Below are 19,183 nucleotides of genomic sequence, written 5' to 3'. Positions count from 1 at the left end.
AAATAGAATCTACCATATTCATTTATGTAGAAACAAATATAATTTGCCACGACATAATTAACTTTTTCTTCTAGGCTAGCCCTTACTTTTAATCACACATATTATACATTATATAGCCTAAGCTACTGTAAAGATGGGTTCTTCAGAAACCACTAGAATCAATCTAAGACAGTGTAACAGATAAATGGTTCATCTCTTAAGTGTAGATGATGGAATCATCACTTAGTGATGCAGAGTCCTTTTTCCATTTCTTGTACTATGTCCCTTTAAAATATAAATACATGAAGACTATGTCCAACCCAAATGGATGTACATATATTTTATAAACATTTCAGATCTTTAGTGCTTAAATGTTTTCCTCCATGGAATTGAATCAAAAAAACATTGGCAAAAAAATGTGGGAATATTCAGAATTTAATTCTACATATTTTTAAAAATAAATTTAAAAAAGCAGCTATCTTATATGAATAATACCACAAAATTGAGTCTGAGTTAGATTTTCAAAGTATGGAAAAATTAGATTCTTTTTGACCTATCATTACTATGATGACAATTATGAATTGATCTATAATGAATATTAATTAAATGAATATTAAGTAATGACATTGATGAAACATTTATTGAGCACTGACAATGGGCTTTGTCCCCACTCTTTAGACAAAAAAGAAAATTGCACAGACACAAACCCATGGTACATTGCATAAAGAATTTCAAGAAAATAGATGACTTCAGTAAGTGTGGTTAAAGGTTAAAGAGGTAAATGCAAAGAAGGGAGAAGCAGCTGAAAAGATGTTAAATAAAAACTGAAGCTCAGTGCAGCAAGTCACATCCCTAGCCAACTGTTCACACTTCCCCACCAGATTTCTGGGAGCTCTACAACTAGTAAAGGAAGTAAGTTTACAGAGCATTCAAAATCCAAATTTCAGAATCACAGAGAATTCAAAAATCTCCCTCCCTTTTTAACTGGCTAATGTTTACTACTGAAATTGTCATTATTGATTGTTTCTGGTTAAATGACAGATACAGTATGGAAAGAACCCTTAATAGTTGGAATGTAAGGATAAAACACACACACCATACTTCCAGTCTCTAAAAGAACTTTTGACACTGCTGAGGAGTAAACACTTGATTAAACACATGCTTTAAGGACAGATTTAACATACTCTCTGCTACACAAGACGTAATCACCGTATCTACAATGCATAATTTAGTAGAATTCTTATAATTGTAGAAGAGCAAACAAGATTGGAAGAGGAGAAGGTAACAGAGGCATATGGTTCTTCAAGCATGATATATGCAGAGATATGTGGATTGGTACTTTAGCAACACCACGTTGTCCAAGTTTTTAGTCACAACAAAGAAGAGGGGTACTTGGAAAAGTCTGAATTAAATCTAAGAACATGTCTAGAATTTATATTTTCCAAATACCTTTATTTTCCTGTCTCTGAGCTAACGAGCTTCATTGGTTATTTTGTTGGCATTCTTAAAAGTTTATTTAAGGTAATATAGGATATTATAGCAAAAGTATAAAGTATTCTGGGGAGAAAAGACCACAATTGGTCCAAAAGGGGCACACTACTGAACATATACTTAATTTTTTATCATATCACCTTTTGCCAATGAATACTACTTTGACCATATATTCTGATAATATGTTCTTGAAAAATAAAACAATCATCTCAAATTAACTGTTTAAATGTTTAAATTAATAGTTTATTCAAAAAATATGTTTTTTAGGTTTTAGGAAAATCATTCCAATCATTCTGTTCCTGATTTAGAAATATGCTTATACTATAGGGATGCCTGGGTGGGGCAGTCAGTTAAGCATGTGACTTTTAATTTTGGCTCAGGTCATGATCCCGTGGTTCGTGAGACTGAGCCTCACATTGGGCTCCCCGCTGACAGCATGGAGCCTGCTGGGGATTATCTCTCTCCCTCTCTCTCTGTTCCTCCGTGATCTCTCTTTTTCTTAAAATAAATAAATAAATAAAGAATCATGTTTATAGTACATAAAAAAACTAAACAACTGTGAAATCTGATTCACCTGTGAAACAAAATACTAAGTATGAGAAGAAAAGGATACTTTGATTACACAGTGACCAGGAAAAGCCATGGTTCATAAAGGTGTTCCCTAAGGTGTTATATATAAAAACAAAATAAATAATTGGAAACATACTAAACATAAACATTGTTATAACTAAATTATGGTATCTTCATTTAATAAGTTATTATATAGCCATTAATAGCAATGTTACATAGTATATAGAAACATAAACATTTAATGGTATTAGTTTAAGTATAAAACAAGGTGTTCAAAATGAAAGCTTGGGGAGCCTACATAGCTCTGTCAGTTGAGCATCCGACTTTGGCTCAGGTCACGATCTCACGGTTCATGGGACTGGACCCACATGGGGTTCTGTGCTGTTGGTGTGGGGCCTGCTTGGGATTATCTCTCTCTCCTCTCTCTCTAACACTCCCCCCAGCTCGTGCTTTCTCTCTCTCAAAATAAATAAATAGACTTAAAAAAAAATAAAGTGTCACATGATTTACCAAGTTTAGTTACAAAAATGTCAAAAATATGTATCTAAGGATCAAGAGGAAATTTTTAATAGCTCTTCCATTTATATTACAATTTTTAAATATTTTCTCTTCATTTTTAAGTTGCTTTTATAAATTTTAACAAATACATAGTTCTTTTATAGTAAAAGGTTACAATTTACTTCTTAATTTTTTTTTACGTTTATTTATTTTTGAGAGACAGAGCACAAGTGGAGGAGAGGCAGAGAGAGGGAGACGAAGAATCTGAAGCAGGCTCCAGGCTCTGAGCCGTCAGCACAGAGCCTGACGTGGGGCTCGGACTCACAAACTGTGATATCATGACCTGAGCTGAAGTTGGATGCTCAACCGACTGAGCCACCCAGGCGCCTTGGTTACAATTTACTTTTTAACCATAGTATTCCAACACAATACTTCTCATAACACTAATATTATGTGATATCAAAGGAACTATACTGACCATACTTTTAAGTAATTTTCATGAATTAATTAATTTAATTCCATTTTTTAAATGGAATACAGATGTGTAAAATATTAATAACTTGCCTCATGTCACAAAATTAGTGAAAAAGCCAGGATTCAAATACAGAGAATATATTACCAAACAGTATCCAAAAGTGGCTGAACAAATTTACTCTCCCATATGCATTGTATGAACAATCCAGTTGTTTCTTGCCCTTTGCAAAGCTTAGGATTTTTAATTGTCTTAATAATTCTGATGGATGTGTAGTATTCTCTACTGAGATTTAAATATGTGCTTTCCTAATGAGTAAAGATAGTGTGCATATATTTATGTTTGTAGGTGATTTGTGTGTATATATTTTGTTCAAAGCCTATTTAGGTCTTTTGCCCTCTTAAATTGCATTGTCTGTTACCTATTATTTATATACATAAATTATTTTTATATTCTGGACACAAGTCATTTCTTATTCTGTAATCCTATGAAGGAAACAACTCGCCCACATATCCAAAGTTCATGTTAGAAACTTAAGTTTCTAGTCTCTATCCTTTCTGGTTATCACTATCCTATGCTTATTTTTGCTTTCTTTCTCCTAAATTGATTTTCCATATCTCACCTCATTTTTAAAACTTTTTGCTGGGCTCTCTGAACCTTTCAAATAAACAAATTATCTTTTTTTCTTTCCAAGTCACTGCCATTTTCCCTGCTATATTTCTGTAAAGAGGTTGCTCATTCTCTCAACCAGTGCTTTGTTGTATAGTTTTTATAGAAATCTCTTGGTTTTCCATTTAAATCATCATTCCTTCGGACCCAGAGTAGACTATCTCTTATCATTTGAAACTCATGGAATCTAATACCTCTCCCCACCATTCGTATTCATTACTCTTATACAGCAAGACCATTTCACCAAGACCCTTTAATTACCCTGGGACATTTTCAGGACAACATACAATAAGCTATCCCAAGAGTTACTTGACCTCTTGATATCTAGTGAACCTCTCTTCTGCACCAGGTGAGCCTCTCAGATCCATGGCTGCAAACTGGATTTTACCATCCTCTGGAACTAATCCACTCTGAAATCAAATTAAACCCTCTAATTCCACTTTCTGCTAAAATTTTCTCTCCTGATTCTCTCAATTTCTTACTTTGTTGGTGTTTTATGATTGTTCGTATCATAATCCCGTACTCTATTGTATCTCCTCTGCTCCCAGTTTATATTTATTTGTGATCACATTGCTACCACAATTTTCCTTCTAAAACCTGATCTTGTGGTCTCCAATATATACTAGATAAACCCAACTCCTTGATGAGACAGGCCAGACTTTTCACTATCTCAGACTTTGTCTTGTCCATCTTTCCAAGTCTCACCTTTACACATAACCCTTAATAAACATTTCTTAGCTTCAAGAGTTCACTCTGTACTCTTGTTGCTGAGACTACTCAGATGGAGTTCACTTTGAATTTGATAGCTAAATCCCTACTTATTCTTCAGGATTCAGGCATCATTTCTTCAAGAAAGTTTTCATTTACTCTTCGAATTACCCTCCTGATGAATTAAGAGTCTGTCCTCTAGAGCCCCTATTAGTCAATATTTATCACACCATGATATGTAATCTGCTTTTCTGCCTTGACCAGTGGAGTCTAATTTGTAGGAAATAAGATAAATATTCTTATCTGAATTTTTAGCTCTGTAACCTAAAAAGGCAATGGAAAGAAGGAAGTAGAGAGAAAAAAATGGATGATAAGACATAAAAGAATCAAGCACTATAGCTATTGTATATGAAAATAATGCACATAGATTATCAGTAAGGATTTTAAAATAAAGACATAGTCAAAATAGTATAGAAAGGGGAGATACTTATTTCTAATATAAACTCATGTTTAAAGTAATCAATGCCATATCATTCTTATATTTTAATTTATCAGCTTTACTAGCATATATATAGATATATAGATACAGAAAATGACTAATCAACCCCTTATTTAGAAAATAAAAGTCTTACAAAAAGAAAATAAAAATCTTGCTTTTAAGTAATAATATATAATAATCATTTTATGCATACTGAAAACTAAATTTAATCATGGAGCTAAATATAATAAAAATGATTTCTATGATGATCTGCTTCATTTCACTGTTCAAACATAAAGTTTAAAATGAGATTTCCTCATGAGACATCTTAAGTCTTCTTTTGTTGAGAGTGAATCAATTTCATAACAGCCTCCCTCAAACTGAAGAATCACTAGGAAAACAGGTATACTCCTAGAGACCCAATTTGCCTGATCATAAAAGAATAATATAAAACTTGGAATGAATGTATGGATTATACCACAGTTTTAGAGAAGTTGGTCAAATTTATAGCTCCTTCGGGGCACCTGAGTGGCTCAGTCGGTTAAGCATCTGACTCTTGATTTTGGCTCAGGTCCTGATCTTAGATTTTGTGAGTTCAAGCCCAAGTTGGTCTCAGCGCTGACAGTGCAGAGTTTCTCTGGAATTCTTTTTCTCTCCCTCTGTCTCTTCCCCTCCCCCACTTGTGCTCTCTCACTCTCTCTCTCTTAAAATAAATTTTATAAAAAAATTTAAGAACACTTATAGCTGACTCTATAAAATTACTCTAAGAATCAAAGGGACTCTAGCCTATTTCATGGATTTCCGTGATCTAACAAACTTATGTACTATCAAAAATAATTAAAAAAATAAAAGTACTAACTGAGGCCATTATAATTTGATAAGTTAGCAATAAAGTTATGGATTAGCACATAGAAGTAAGTAACATAAAAATGTGTATCATTGTTAAATGTGGCCATGCATTTAACTCTAGTGCATCCTAAGGATAGAAAATAAATCATGACGGTAATAAGACTGACAGTGTCCAAAAGATAAGAAAACCATGATCAAGAGAACTGAGAAGGATTTCTGTTAGGTAATGAAGGCATCCCTAAAAATATAGCTTTTTTTGTGACAATAAGGAGTTCTGTATGATTTTTAAAATGTCTTCCAATATAGGCTGAAGCCATAATGGTGAGTTCACATTTAATTATAGCAAATCAGTAAGGGACTAAAACAAATGGACCAAGTCTGTCTTTGGTTGGAGGTTAAATTTAGAACATAAAATATAGATTTCAAGCTTATCAAGCCATGTTCTATATGCAATTATTACAATTCTATTTTGCATTGTCACTATGAGGTTGGACAACAGAAATTTCTGAGTGTAATCTATAGCAAGAATCAAGAATGAATTTTTAAAGGATTTTATTCAAAGGAGAAATACTCATTTTAACAATCAATTGGGAAGAATTAATGGCTTTTTATGGAAATTAAGTTGCTTATCAAGAGTCTCCACTGAAAAGAATCACTTGGAGGTAGGATGAAGGAAGGCCTTCAAGAAATCTGCTGTTGTAAACAGTTCTGAATTTTCTTCAATATGGCAATAAATGGCCCACGAATGTCATCATTTTTGCTGGAAAATTTTTTCCAAGAAAGCATTATCAGTATGCAAACACAGCCATAGAATATCTTGACAAAATCTCGAAATTATATAAATTTTAAGCTATGTGTTTTTTTATAATACTTTCAAAATATGCCTGATACCAATTTCAATCTCAGAAAACAGTGATTATATCTGATGTATAGAGTTACTGGTTACATTTCAATTTTAATTTCAGAGTAGTTGGTTTTAATCCATTTTTACGGCAATAGGCACTATCAAGACCAATTATGTGTGGAGGCCATTTGTCGTATATGCTAATAAAAACGTGCCACCAGTGAAAAAAAGATGCTTACCTTGCTAATCTGCAAAAGAGGTGAACACATTTCAATTAAATCATTAAAGTTAGTAACAAGTGTTGAGGAGTAATTGGTGGGCTGAGAAATTTGTTGTAGGATTTTTTAAGAGATAAAAAAAAAACCTAAAAAGACATTATAAAATATCAAAAACTGCTGCTATAGACCTTGAACTTATATTATTAAGATGTTTCAACCAGGAATCAGGGCTCCATATTGTTTATACCACTCATTCAATAACCAATTCCTGACCATACAGTCAAGGAAAAGGAAAAAAAAAATACCTCAACAAAAATAGGTATCTTAAGTTCCTCATTTTATATTTCCTGGAATGTGATAGAGAAGATATTCACAGCCATTTTGCAATAAGTGATTCTGAACCTCACCTGTTCTTCTTTGAGGACATTAGCATGAGAAAATGGGTCTCATAATTTTTTAAGAAGGAAATTGTTATTGAAAAAAAGACAAAAACAAGATTATATTATTTTTGAAAAACTAATGATTTGGGGGGCACTTGCGTGGCTCAGTTGGTTAAGCACCCAACTCTTGATTTTGGCTCAGGTCATGATCTCATGGTTGTGGGATCAAGCCCCACATCAGGCTCCACACTGAGCATGGAACCTGCTTACGGTTCTCTCTCTTTCTCCCCCTCTTTCTCTCTGCTCCCCCCCACCACTTGTGCTCTCTTTCTCAAAATAAATAAATAAACATTAAAAAAGACTAATGATTTCCTTTAAGTAAAAGTTTATAATTTTACAACAGGTGACGTGGTGTGGAATTATCCTGGGATATAAAATGAGAGCTTAAAAACTGAAAAGTCTCAAAGCCCATCAGTCAGAAAAAATTAAGCAATTTTATGGGCAGAACAACTGCATTAATTTGTTTAAAGTATCAGTATTTTGATAGTTACTGGGTTTAATAGGATCTATTCCATGACAAGAACGTAACCTTTAATTTCCACTTAGCAAGTTGGGGGAAATTTTAAAGCAAAGTGATTCAGGCTGGTTTATTAAGATACACAAAACTTCAAAGGCTTTAAAGAGCAGGTATACTTAAGAGAACTACAGTAGTTCAAATCATCCTTGATTTCTAGTGAGTAATTGGCATATGAGGCACTGGATGAATTGATCTAGTTAAAGCCTTGCTCACCATGCTAGATAGTTTGGAATTAAAATATTATACTGCATTTTCACAAGTGGATTCGGGAAGCAGAATGAAGAATGTATGGGAGGCAATTCAGTAAAGATGCCATTAGGACAATCCTGGAGAACAATTTGTGATAGTGGCATGTGAGGCCGTTATGGCTAGGCTGGAGAAAAGGAAAAGGATTAAGAATATTAGAATAAGCTGCCCAATGACCAATCTGATATTCAAGATGAAGCAATGATAATTCTAAGGTTTCTGTCTTAGCAAAGTTGGGATACGAATGTTCTAGTTGCCAAGATAAGATAAATACGAGAAGGCCTATTTCGGGATTTGGAAAAGGGTAAGAATGATGAGTTCCGTGCACAAGCTCTGGAGTGACACTCTTGGGTTCCAGTTCTGGTTTGCCACTTCGTTGCCATGTGACATAGGAAATTTACTTAAACTCTGTTTCCCAATTTCCTCACATACAAAATGGAGATAGTTATAATATTGATCTCACGGTGTCAGTATGAGGATTAAACAAACTCATACATATCACTACCAGTAACCACGACCCCTTCATAATCTCCATTTGTGACCCCACTCGCTCCCACACCCTCACACCAGTAACCTTGACTTCAACAATCTTTGATTCAATTATGATCCATAAGATATTCTTCCTAACGCCCATTACTGTGCCTCACTCTTCATGTTCTTATTTCCCTTACCTCCCAGCTTAACTTCCATGACCAATCCTTATAAGCATTCCATTGCATATAGTCTCAATTCCTTGGTTACTCTCTATTTGGATCGTATTTAGCAAAACAGTCTTGTTGAGGCTAGGTTATACCTATTCTACTCCTGGAGCTAGATTGAAACTAAAGAAATATGACTGAATGTGACCAGAGAAGTATACTCATCCAAGCTTACTGGTCTTACTCTAAATCTATGATGATTAACAAGTGGCTGCTCATTGTTCCCTGCCAATCAAATGGCATTTCCTTGATCCATTAAGCTCCCACATTTCTAGGTGCCTGTTGTGTAACTTCTTCCCAATCCACAAACTTCTCATACAGTTTATACCTTCCTTGCTCCCAACAATGACCCAGCTTCCTATTTCTCTGAGAAGAGAGAAGTATCACATACGTTTTCATTCACTACTTCCCCCTCACCAGTTTGAATGTTCTTTTTAAAATATAAATCGTATTTCTGGTCAAAAATCCTCTAATGGCTTCCAACCTCACTTGAAATAAAAACTAAAGATCTTAAAATGGCCTAAATTGCCCCACAGGACATGAAAATTTCTGTGATACTTGTGAGCTTGTCCTCTACTATTCTTCTTTCTCACTTAGGCCCAGCCACTAATCTTGATGCCCTTCAGATATGACCATTTTCTCCTGCCTCTAAGCCTTTCCTCGTTCTTCCTTGGTGACTCCTCTGTGAAATTCCATCCCCAGTTAGCCACCTGGGTGACTCCCTCACATTCTTCAACTCTTCATTCAACTATCCCCTTACTGAACTCTTTCTTGACCACCCCTTTCTTCTCTTTTTTTCCTGCTTCAGTTTTGTCTTTTACATTTAACATACAACAAGGTAGGAAATAATTTTCTCATTTCATTGTTTATTGCTGGAATGAAAACCCCATAAAAGCAAAGATTTAATTTAGCTTTTACTGTTTTACCCCCCTGCCTATAATACTATGTGGCATCAACTAGACACTCAATAAATACTTATTGAATTAATGAATTAACCTGTTTAGCATAGTAGCTGGTATGGTATATATGTTCAATATATATGAATTATCAGTATTACATTAAATAATAATAATATATTGGGCATGTAAAACAATATGGGACCTTCAAGTTGCAGCCTCATAGATTTGAGATTCAAACCTATGGATGGAGGATGAACTGTATATAAATCATGGTAATGAAGTCAACTAAATAAACAAGATCCCACTGGGAAGAATGTTAAGAGTGAAAAGCTGTGACATATGACGGTTGAGCACGGGATGCACCAACACGGAGCAGGAGGAAGTTATGAAAGCCAGGAAAGATAAAAAAGGAAGTCTCCAGGGAAACCAGGAGAAGAAAGACCAGGAGAATATGGTATAATGGAAGTCAGTGAAAGGTAGGCATTCATGAAAGATGAAGAGGTCAATAGTGCCCACGTATTTCAGAGTAGAGAGTACCAAGGAAATGAGAAAATGGTAAATGTTGAGATATAACTGATGATTAAAACTGTAGGAAGATTTCATGACTGAAATTAAATCTTCAGAATCAAGAGTATCTAAAAAAAAAAAAAACAACTAAATAATGAGAGGGTTTGTAAGATTGCTAAAAGACAAGAATATTTGTGTAACACATGTTCTTTACCTTTGATTCTCTCAAAGAAAGAAAAGAGAGGGTAAAAAGAATACATCTCATGCTTAACTTTATGTTACCAGAGGCTGATATAAGTGGACCAAAGAAGTAGTCCACTGTTTCAATAAATTGAACAGGGGTTTTACATAGGTAGCTAGAAGGTAGGATGACATAATGAATTTCTTCTCAGAATTAAAATCTGAGATCTGCAACAAAACCAGTAAAATTACTATACTTTTTAAAAAGGATGAAAACATGTAAAAATTCTACAAGTCCTTTCTCTTTAAGATAACACTCTAAAAGAATAAAATGACACCCCAATTCATCTAAAAATGTAAAGTATATTTATATGGCATTCATTATTTTTAATTAATCTTATTTGCTACAGGATGTCTAATAAATCACACACAAAGAAAGGAAATTGAGAATCGGTTATTGCTATCCTCAGCAAGGTGGAGGTATTTTCTTTTGCTCTATATTGTAATTTGAGAAAATTAGGAGTTTTAAATAATTTTTTTAAATAAAGACATTTAAAATACAACCAGTATTTTACAGATAATTACAAAATGAATCATAAGTGGGTGCAAATTGAGTAATTTGATTAATTTCTAGATTGACCTTTAGAAAAGTATTTGTCTAACATTTTTAGTTGTTGTATTTTTATTATATCAAGCTGAAGTTCCAGCCACTTAATTTCCATAGTTTTTTTAAAAAATACAGATTGCATTATATACAAAAAAAATAGTTTGTTTTGTAAAATAAGTGTTAAACTTTAGACACAATTTGGATTTTGAAATGTAAAATGAGTATTATCTTTAAATATCTGCTTCTCTATCAAGGTTTGCTTTTTTTCTGGGTTACCTCACTTAACACATTTTCCACTTGCACATTTATTTAATTAAGTATTTTGCAGATAGTTAAATTTATTGTTCACTAATAAAAAATAAAATACACCTAATGGCAGTGCATAACTTTCTTCAGCGTATGTGTCCTCATTCTAGGTAGCCTCTGACCTAGATAAGAGAACTCAACGTTGCAGATATATAATGTGCATCCCCAGCAAAATTGCCCATAAGAATAACTTCATTATTCTGGGAAGCTAGATCTATAAAACATGTAAAATGTAGAAGTGTTCTGCCTATACAATTTCTGGTAAGTACAGCATGACTAAGTGATAAAGCCTTAGTCAGCTTCAGTTAGAGCATACCTTACTAAAACGTTTATTGTGCCATGAAGAGAAAAGGAAATATAGTGGGCAAAGGTGTCTACTCCGCAGTAATGAGGTCTTTTAGATCTATAGAGCTCTGCCTTGATCAATGGAAAATTAGCTCTGGAAGCATTTAGTGGTATAGTGTACCAGTCAGTCATAGAGACCCCAAGTTATAGCAGGATGATGAGAAGGAAAAACTCACCAGTACTACTGGACAGATTGTTGTGGGTGGTAAAATATGGTCCTTCAGAGGTCCGCAGTCACATTCAGGTTTGAGATGAGAAGCACATTTATTATGCAGCTAGGAAAGTAGAAAGAGGACACTATCAACTCTGGCATGACAAGAGCAAACGTACAGCAGGTATTTCAACTGAGATACAGCAAATACACTAACAATACATCAAAGGAATTACAAGAACAATTAAGATGACCATAAAGCGATTCATATTACATTTGCTTTTATACATCTACCTTAAATAAACCATTTAGCAACTTCTGTGACCAGCCTATATATTTTCTAATTCTCAGAAATATTTATATTCAAAATATACTTTAGGCTTCACACCAATAAAAACCTGATTTCTTTGACAAACACAAATTGTTGTCTACTACGGTCCTTCCTTTGCTTATCTGTTAGCATAATCTTGAAACCACTGTGTGCTGTGGATGCTTTTTTTTTTTTTTTTTTGACCCTCCTGTTTTCTCAAAGTCATTCCAAAGTGCACAGCTCAGTATGGGGCATAATTGATCCCATCATTAGTTTTAACTTTGTAATTCAATATGTAAATGTAACCAGAGATTCATCTCAGTAGGAGCAGGATATAAATATAAGAAGATGATTATGATGATAAAAATTTATCTTTATATTGTATCTATCAGCTCTACATTAAGTTAATGTATAATCACATAATGTGTTATTTACTTTTCAACATGTATGAAACGAAACTGATATTTTTATCCATCTTGGTCACAGGTTTAAGTTAAGGTTATAACATAGTGCATTAAATAGTGATTTTTAAAATTGAGGTGGTAGTTATCATTGGAATCATACAAATTTGCTAAAGGCATCTAGGGATTCCTCCCTCTCCCACACCATACAAAGTTAATATAAAATTATTAAAATATAAAATTTAATATAAAATATTAATACTTTGGAACAATTATACATGTTAATAAAGCAACATGCCTAGTTCAAAATAAAAGCAGAGCTGCATCACTTTTTCAGTTTTGGACCAAAAGTCACTCCATTTAAGTCATGGCTACATTAATTTCAAAAACAAACTTACCTTTGTAAGCAGTTAATTAGCAATCAAACATAAACAGCTAAAGAGTATTGATTTACAGTCGGTGACAGAAATCTACTGAAGGTGTATTTCTGTTGCCCTTGAATCTAAAATATCTGTCATACTACCTCCTTGCCTGACTTAAGACTACTTGGACTGTAATTACTGCACATCAGGCCACATTATATGAAATGAAAGACCCTTTATACATTCATCCATCATTAGCAGCTCTGTTTCTCAGTGACATGTAAACCCCTTCCCAAAAAGTGGTTTAATCTTCTTAACAAGCATGTGGATCTCTGTCAAAAAGTAAGAGATGTTGAAGATAAAGAAGGTCAAGCTACATGTAAAATAGAACTAAATAAATGGGTATTCTAATTTGGCAAATGAAAATGCATAGTTACTTCAAATTAGAACTAGTGACTGGTGAAATATATTATTAAATTATTGGACTTAATCAATTTCCTTGGAATAAATCATGGCCCTGGAATTTTGGATGTGGACTTAATGGACAATGGTTTCCTCAAAAGATGTGTTGAAGTCCTAATTCTTGATACCTGTGAATGTGAGCTTATTTGGAGAGATCTCTGTAGATGTATTCAAGGTCAGATGAAGTTTAATGGAGTAAGAGTAGCCTTCATCCAGTAACTGGTGACTTCATAAGGAGAGAAAAATCTGGACATAGAGGGACAGCGATGGAGGGAAGAGGCCATGTGGCAAGAGAGGTAGAAATTTGGTGATGCAGTTATAAGCCGAGGAACACCAAGGATGGAAGGCAATCACCAGAAGCTAGGAAGAGGCAAGAAAGCATTCTCCCAAACAGCCTTCACAGGGAGTATTACTCTGCTGACATCTTGATTTCAAATTTCTAGCCTCTATGAGAGAATAAATTTCTGTTGTTTTACGCTACTCATTTTGTGGCATTTTGTTATGGCAGTCTTAGGAAACTAATATATCCATCACTATGAAAACGGAACCCAAACCAAACACAAACGATGAGTCTTAACGCTCATGTGTTAGTAGGGTGTCACAGCAAAAAAGCTCTTGTGTTTTGATCCTGCACAACCTCTTTAAAACTGAGAATGCAGACTCTCAGAAGCCTCTATTTTGTAGAGATAAGATCTATAATAAAAATCCTTGTGTGTACAGAATGAGAAAGCACTGAATTTTTACTCTTGACTGAAGTTTGTAAAGCCTCACATGTGACTGTGAAGGACAGAGGGGCAGGGCACTCCTAATCTCTTGCCAGCACTGAAAACAGATGTGCTATCTGAGGGCCTCAGCCTCCTCCATATCTGCATTCCATGTGCTTCCAACAATTTGCAACTGATCTGGTAAAGGACAAGTGAGCTTTCTGTACAATTATTTGAGGGTTACCAGATGTAAGAAGAGATGGCAAACATAAACTTAATGACACCTTTTTTCTTTCCTTTCTTTTTCTTTCTTTCTTTCTTTCTTTCTTTCTTTCTTTCTTTCTTTCTCTCTCTCTCTCTCTCTCTCTCTCTCTCTCTCTCTCTCTCTCTCACCTGTTTTCCATCCAAAAAGAAAGAACTAAGGACTCCAGTAGAATCACAGTTGATTAGCTCAACAGAATGTGTGTACAGGGAATAACTCTTCATATCTTCATATCTGGGGTTGGAGATTTCAGAGTAGAAGTGCTAAATAAAGCTAGTAAGGGTTTTTTTTTCAGTTTGCCTGTCACATGGCTCATATCATTGAGGTTTATCGAGTCAGCTGTGAGGTAGAATCCTGCAGGAACATAGGCCAGTAACAGACACTATGAGAAAGTTGGTAACTATATGATCGTCAGTGAAACAGGGACAGAGAGTGCAAGAAAATTCTCCTACCCCAAAAGTCTATATTAACTAATAATGTGCAATGATGCCTTACACCTTTTTTAAAGACTGGAATCCTATAACTGCTAAATATATTTGGGTGGCCATAGACACCATGACATTGTATGAAGCCAAAAGTGTCAAAACTGAGGACACCATGTTGGAACTGCTGATCATTCTCATCATTCTAAAAGCTGTAAGTCAAATTTGTACAGCAGATCTAGTTTATTCACTTTATTGCTCAGAGATACACTTGAGGAAAAGGGATAAAATGTGAAAGCCAAATATAATAATAATAATAATAATAATAATAATAATAATACATAGTTCTCAGCACTATTTATCAAGATTAAAAGTGAACATTTTTTTTTGCTGTGAACCTTAAACTACTCTAAAAATAAAAAGTCTATTAAAAAACAGCAAATGTCCAGAAAATAGGATATGAAAGAATTTAAAATTTCCTTCCTTCCCTTCACACAAAATCTTAGGTTACTGGTAATGTTCTATTTCTTGATCAGATTCTTGTTACATGGAGCGTTCGTTTGTGCAAAATTCATTGAGCTCTACCCTTAAGACATTTAAACTCTCCTGCATGTATGTTATTTTTCAATACAATCTTAAAAATGAAAAAAGCAAACATAATCAGCAACAAAAACAATTTGTTTAAACTTGTCACCATGACATTTTACAGACAAGCATATCAGTAAAAGACACAGCTGAGTCCTTTCAGTGTCAATAAGTTGCTGAAGACTGAAAATTGTCTTAAAGATAACCCAGATCCCAAATCACCAAAAGTGTAAATACAAAAATCCTCATCAAGAATACAAATAAACCAGAGCATTGATGAATCCCAGGTCTTCAATAAAATGGCCAATAGAGCCCAGAGATAGGAAACTGTTACCTTCTTTTAAATGTTTTTATGTGTGCTTATGGTTGTCTTTGCAATTTTTTTTAAGAGTAACGCATAGGTCATTTTATCATATGTACAGAAGTTCCCATTTGAGTTAAGGGAATCAGACCTTTATCTACAAAATTCATAAAATACGAACCAGCTTTTCCTGGAAGCGAATTAAAAATTTGGAAATAATTTTAGAGTTTATGACAATTTCCAATAGCACCTAATTTACAGCCAGATCTATGTTTATTGGGAAAAGCTGTCTCAAGTTAGGAAGAAAAAGAAAATGTGAGAGTTTGTATGTGTGTGTGAGTGTGTATGCACGTGTGTGTGTGTGTGTGTGTGTGTGTGTATTTACAGGGAAGAGTTGAGAAAAGAGTTGGGGTACTCTATTGAAAAGAAAGCGTTGGAATTTAAGAAGTCAAAGGAGGAAAAATAGAAAATATATTTTCATTTTAATTTGGAGGAAAAGAAGAGAAGTAAGTCATTCTTCCAAAGCAAAACTAAGGGACCTGATTTACAAAAACACTGTTGGTTTATACACCCTTTTACCTCTAACATTTTGCAAGTGCAGGTTGCTGCTTTAATGCAAGCTTTTGCTAAAGCATAAATATTCCTGTTGGAAAGGTATTGGAAACCTTTAAACACTACTGCTGGTGGCCTAATATTCTAATAATGTAGTAGCACTCATGATACCAAAAGTAAATAATTCATAGCCACAATATAGGCTTTCTTTAGTCAAGTTCAAATGAAATATATCACCCTCCTATCCTGGGGAGCTCTACCTGACCAGGGACATTTAACTACAATGAGGAGCAAATTACAACTTGTTTTAAATAGAATGTCAAGGAAATAAACTCTCAACAGAAATGAAAACGTATAAATAGTGGGATCTTGGGATCAGAGAATGTAAACAAGAGAAGGAAGAGAGAATTAATGAACATATTTAGTATGACTGATTGAATTATAAAAATGTAATAAAACGGTTTCATAAATGCTAGAAGATAGTTTACACTATTCCTACTTAGGAGTTTTCTGTTTTTATTTTTTCACGTAAGGTTTGCAACAGGAGATAAAACTCTATTTTCTAAGAGTTTACAATCTACAATATGGCAAAAAGTATCATTTCAAGAAGCCACAAGTGCTGACTAAAAACGAAGTATTAAAATGAGTTTTTACCTTTAGTATTTGTGTAAACTTACTTGCATAGTTGATGCAGATTTAGGTATTATAGGATGATCTTTTTTAAAAAAAAACAGAATTTAGGATGTGCACTTAAAATTCAATATTTAACATTAAGAAGACGAGTATATCAGTGATTAAGTTAACTTATTGAGGACCTTCTCTAACCTCAATACTCTGTTAAGTACTTTAGGTGATTAGGTAAAAGTGTCTATTTTTGACCAGGAGCTCAATCACATTGTAGTCTGGCAGTGTGTACAACTTCAGTACGTAGACCTGAAACCACTGGAGAGCATTTAGTCTTTCATTTTGGTATTGACTCAATGTATAGAAAGTATTTTTAAAAAGGAGAGAGAGAATGATTAGTGTCAAGGGAAATTTCAAGGAAGATATGGAACTTAATTTGGTTTTTGAGGGGCAATTAGAATTCAAGGTGGGTACAGTCAAGGGAATAGAGTAAGCAAATAACAGGTAAGGGGGAAGCATGGCCCTCCCAAGGGACTGCCCACAGCTATGCACGACTACAGCAGGGGCTGTGTGTAGAAAGGAATAACATATACGTCATGTGCTTGGGTTTGGGGCTGATATTTGAGGAAATGAAAACCAGGTCGGGTAAAAGGAAGTGAGGGCTGCATTTATTATCACAGAACTATTATAGGGTGCTGAAGGTGGCATATGATAACAAACTAGTATTTTCAGAAGATGATTCTGGAGGTGGTTTGCAGCCTGCATTATAGGAAAAGTACCTTCTGTTAGGGAGATAAGCCAAGAGATTCTGACTCTAATCTAGTTGAGAGGTGCTAAGAGTTTGCACTTGGGCTGTGAATGATGGATACAAAAACTCAAATCCGAGAGAGATATTTTAAGGAAAAAATGTCAAGGCTCAGTGATAGGTTGACTATATGAGAGAAAGGTGAAAGACAAGAATAAAAGAAACTGATTTCTAACTTTATTTCCAATGACTGCAAGCATGATGATGCCATGGCTGACAGAAAAGAGAGAGCTGGAACTGGTGCTTTTTGTGAATATAAATAAATCAGCTTAGTCTAGGATTTAGCGAGATTCAGGACCACATGGTTCTGGATGATTTTAGAATATGCAGATACTAGTCTGATTTAGTCTGGGCAACTAGATCCTTCCAGAGGTGAAAGAGAAAGGGCATGAGTAATAATCATGGAGTGCCCTTTGTGAACCAGGGGTTGGATTTTGTGACCCTATGATATTTTGCCTAGATTTCATTATGTTATAATTGTCAATTACTGAGCACTTATTATGTGTGAGGTCTTGCCCTAAACACACCTACAGAGATTTTTTTTTTTTTTTTTACTCATTTAATTCTTACAACAATCCTATAAGGTGCATACCCATTAACTCCATTTTACAAATTAGGAAACTGCCCACAACTTCTTATATATCTAGCCCAAGATTATACAACTGCTATCTTAGTTGTTGGACAGTGACCATGTTAAGAATCTATCTGATCAACCTTAGAAGACTCAACCCATTTCTAAAAGTAAACATAAAAGAAATAATGGCATTTGGGAAACCTGTGAAATGAAGTTTCGTGCTCTTTGTTTCTCTCTGCAATCTATTTCCCACAGACTCCATTCAGGTAAGTCTCCCTAAAACTCAGCATTGATGAGGCCACAACCCATCTCTTTCACAACTTCTGCTAGCTATGTGCTATATTAATAGAACTTTCTGGGAAGCATAGACATAAGAAAGTAGATTCAGTCTGTTTAAAGGCAATGAGTAGTAGTAGGTAAGCACCAGTTAAGAACTGGTATAAAATCAATTTTATACTAAAATCTTTATACAATGGTTCAAGAAGAAACTATAGATTGCAGTAAATATATAAATATTCTGAGGTAAATATATTCTGTTTAACCTAGGTACAGCATCATTAAATTAATAAATATGTCCTTAAAATTGCTCATAATTAAAAATCCAAAAGTGCAGAAAAGGCTGAACTTACTTTTGAGAGGGCTACATATTCTTTTGGATAGATGACAACTTTTTAAAAAAATTGTGGAATTTTGTTTCATAAACCAAATACCTGAATGACCTTTAGAGATCATGGTGCGTGAAAAATAAGGCTGAGGTTCTCCAGAAGCCTCAGGACTTAGCAGAGCTTAATAAGAGGGCAGCCATTTTTTTTTTTTTTTTTTTTTACTCTGCCTTTAACCCCTCACTGCTCCTTTATTTCTTAAGTAGAACTAAAGGATTTTTTTTTTTCATTTTATTTATTTTAGAGAGATAGAGATCAGGGGGAGAGGGGCAAAAGGAGAGAGAGAGAGAATCCCAAGCAGGTTCTATGCTCAGCACAGAGCCCGACTCCGGGTCTGATCCCGGGTCTGTGACCCTGGGATCACAACCTGAGTCAAAATCAAGAGTGGGACACTCAACCTATTGAGACACTCAAGTGACCCAGAATTAAAGGATTTGAAGACATTTATAGGTTATATTGTGCCCTGCCATAGTGACAAAGTAATC

The 19,183-nt window shown here is 34.4% G+C and overlaps 1 protein-coding gene across 16 annotated transcripts in view; it reads right to left on the bottom strand.

Annotated features, from left to right (window-relative positions):
• DGKB (diacylglycerol kinase beta) overlaps positions 1–19,183 on the bottom strand; it is a 790,801-nt gene that overhangs the window by 494,292 nt on the left and 277,326 nt on the right. For all 16 annotated transcript variants that reach the window (XM_058724931.1, XM_058724935.1, XM_058724929.1 and 13 more), the window contains one exon: positions 11,698–11,796. In XM_058724931.1, the coding sequence (XP_058580914.1) occupies positions 11,698–11,796 (99 nt within the window). The remainder of the gene's footprint in view (positions 1–11,697; positions 11,797–19,183) is intronic.

This window comes from Neofelis nebulosa, chromosome 4, assembly GCF_028018385.1.
Source record: "Neofelis nebulosa isolate mNeoNeb1 chromosome 4, mNeoNeb1.pri, whole genome shotgun sequence".
In the NCBI taxonomy this organism is placed as follows: domain Eukaryota; kingdom Metazoa; phylum Chordata; class Mammalia; order Carnivora; family Felidae; genus Neofelis; species Neofelis nebulosa.
This window is presented reverse-complemented; position numbering and strand designations above follow the sequence as displayed.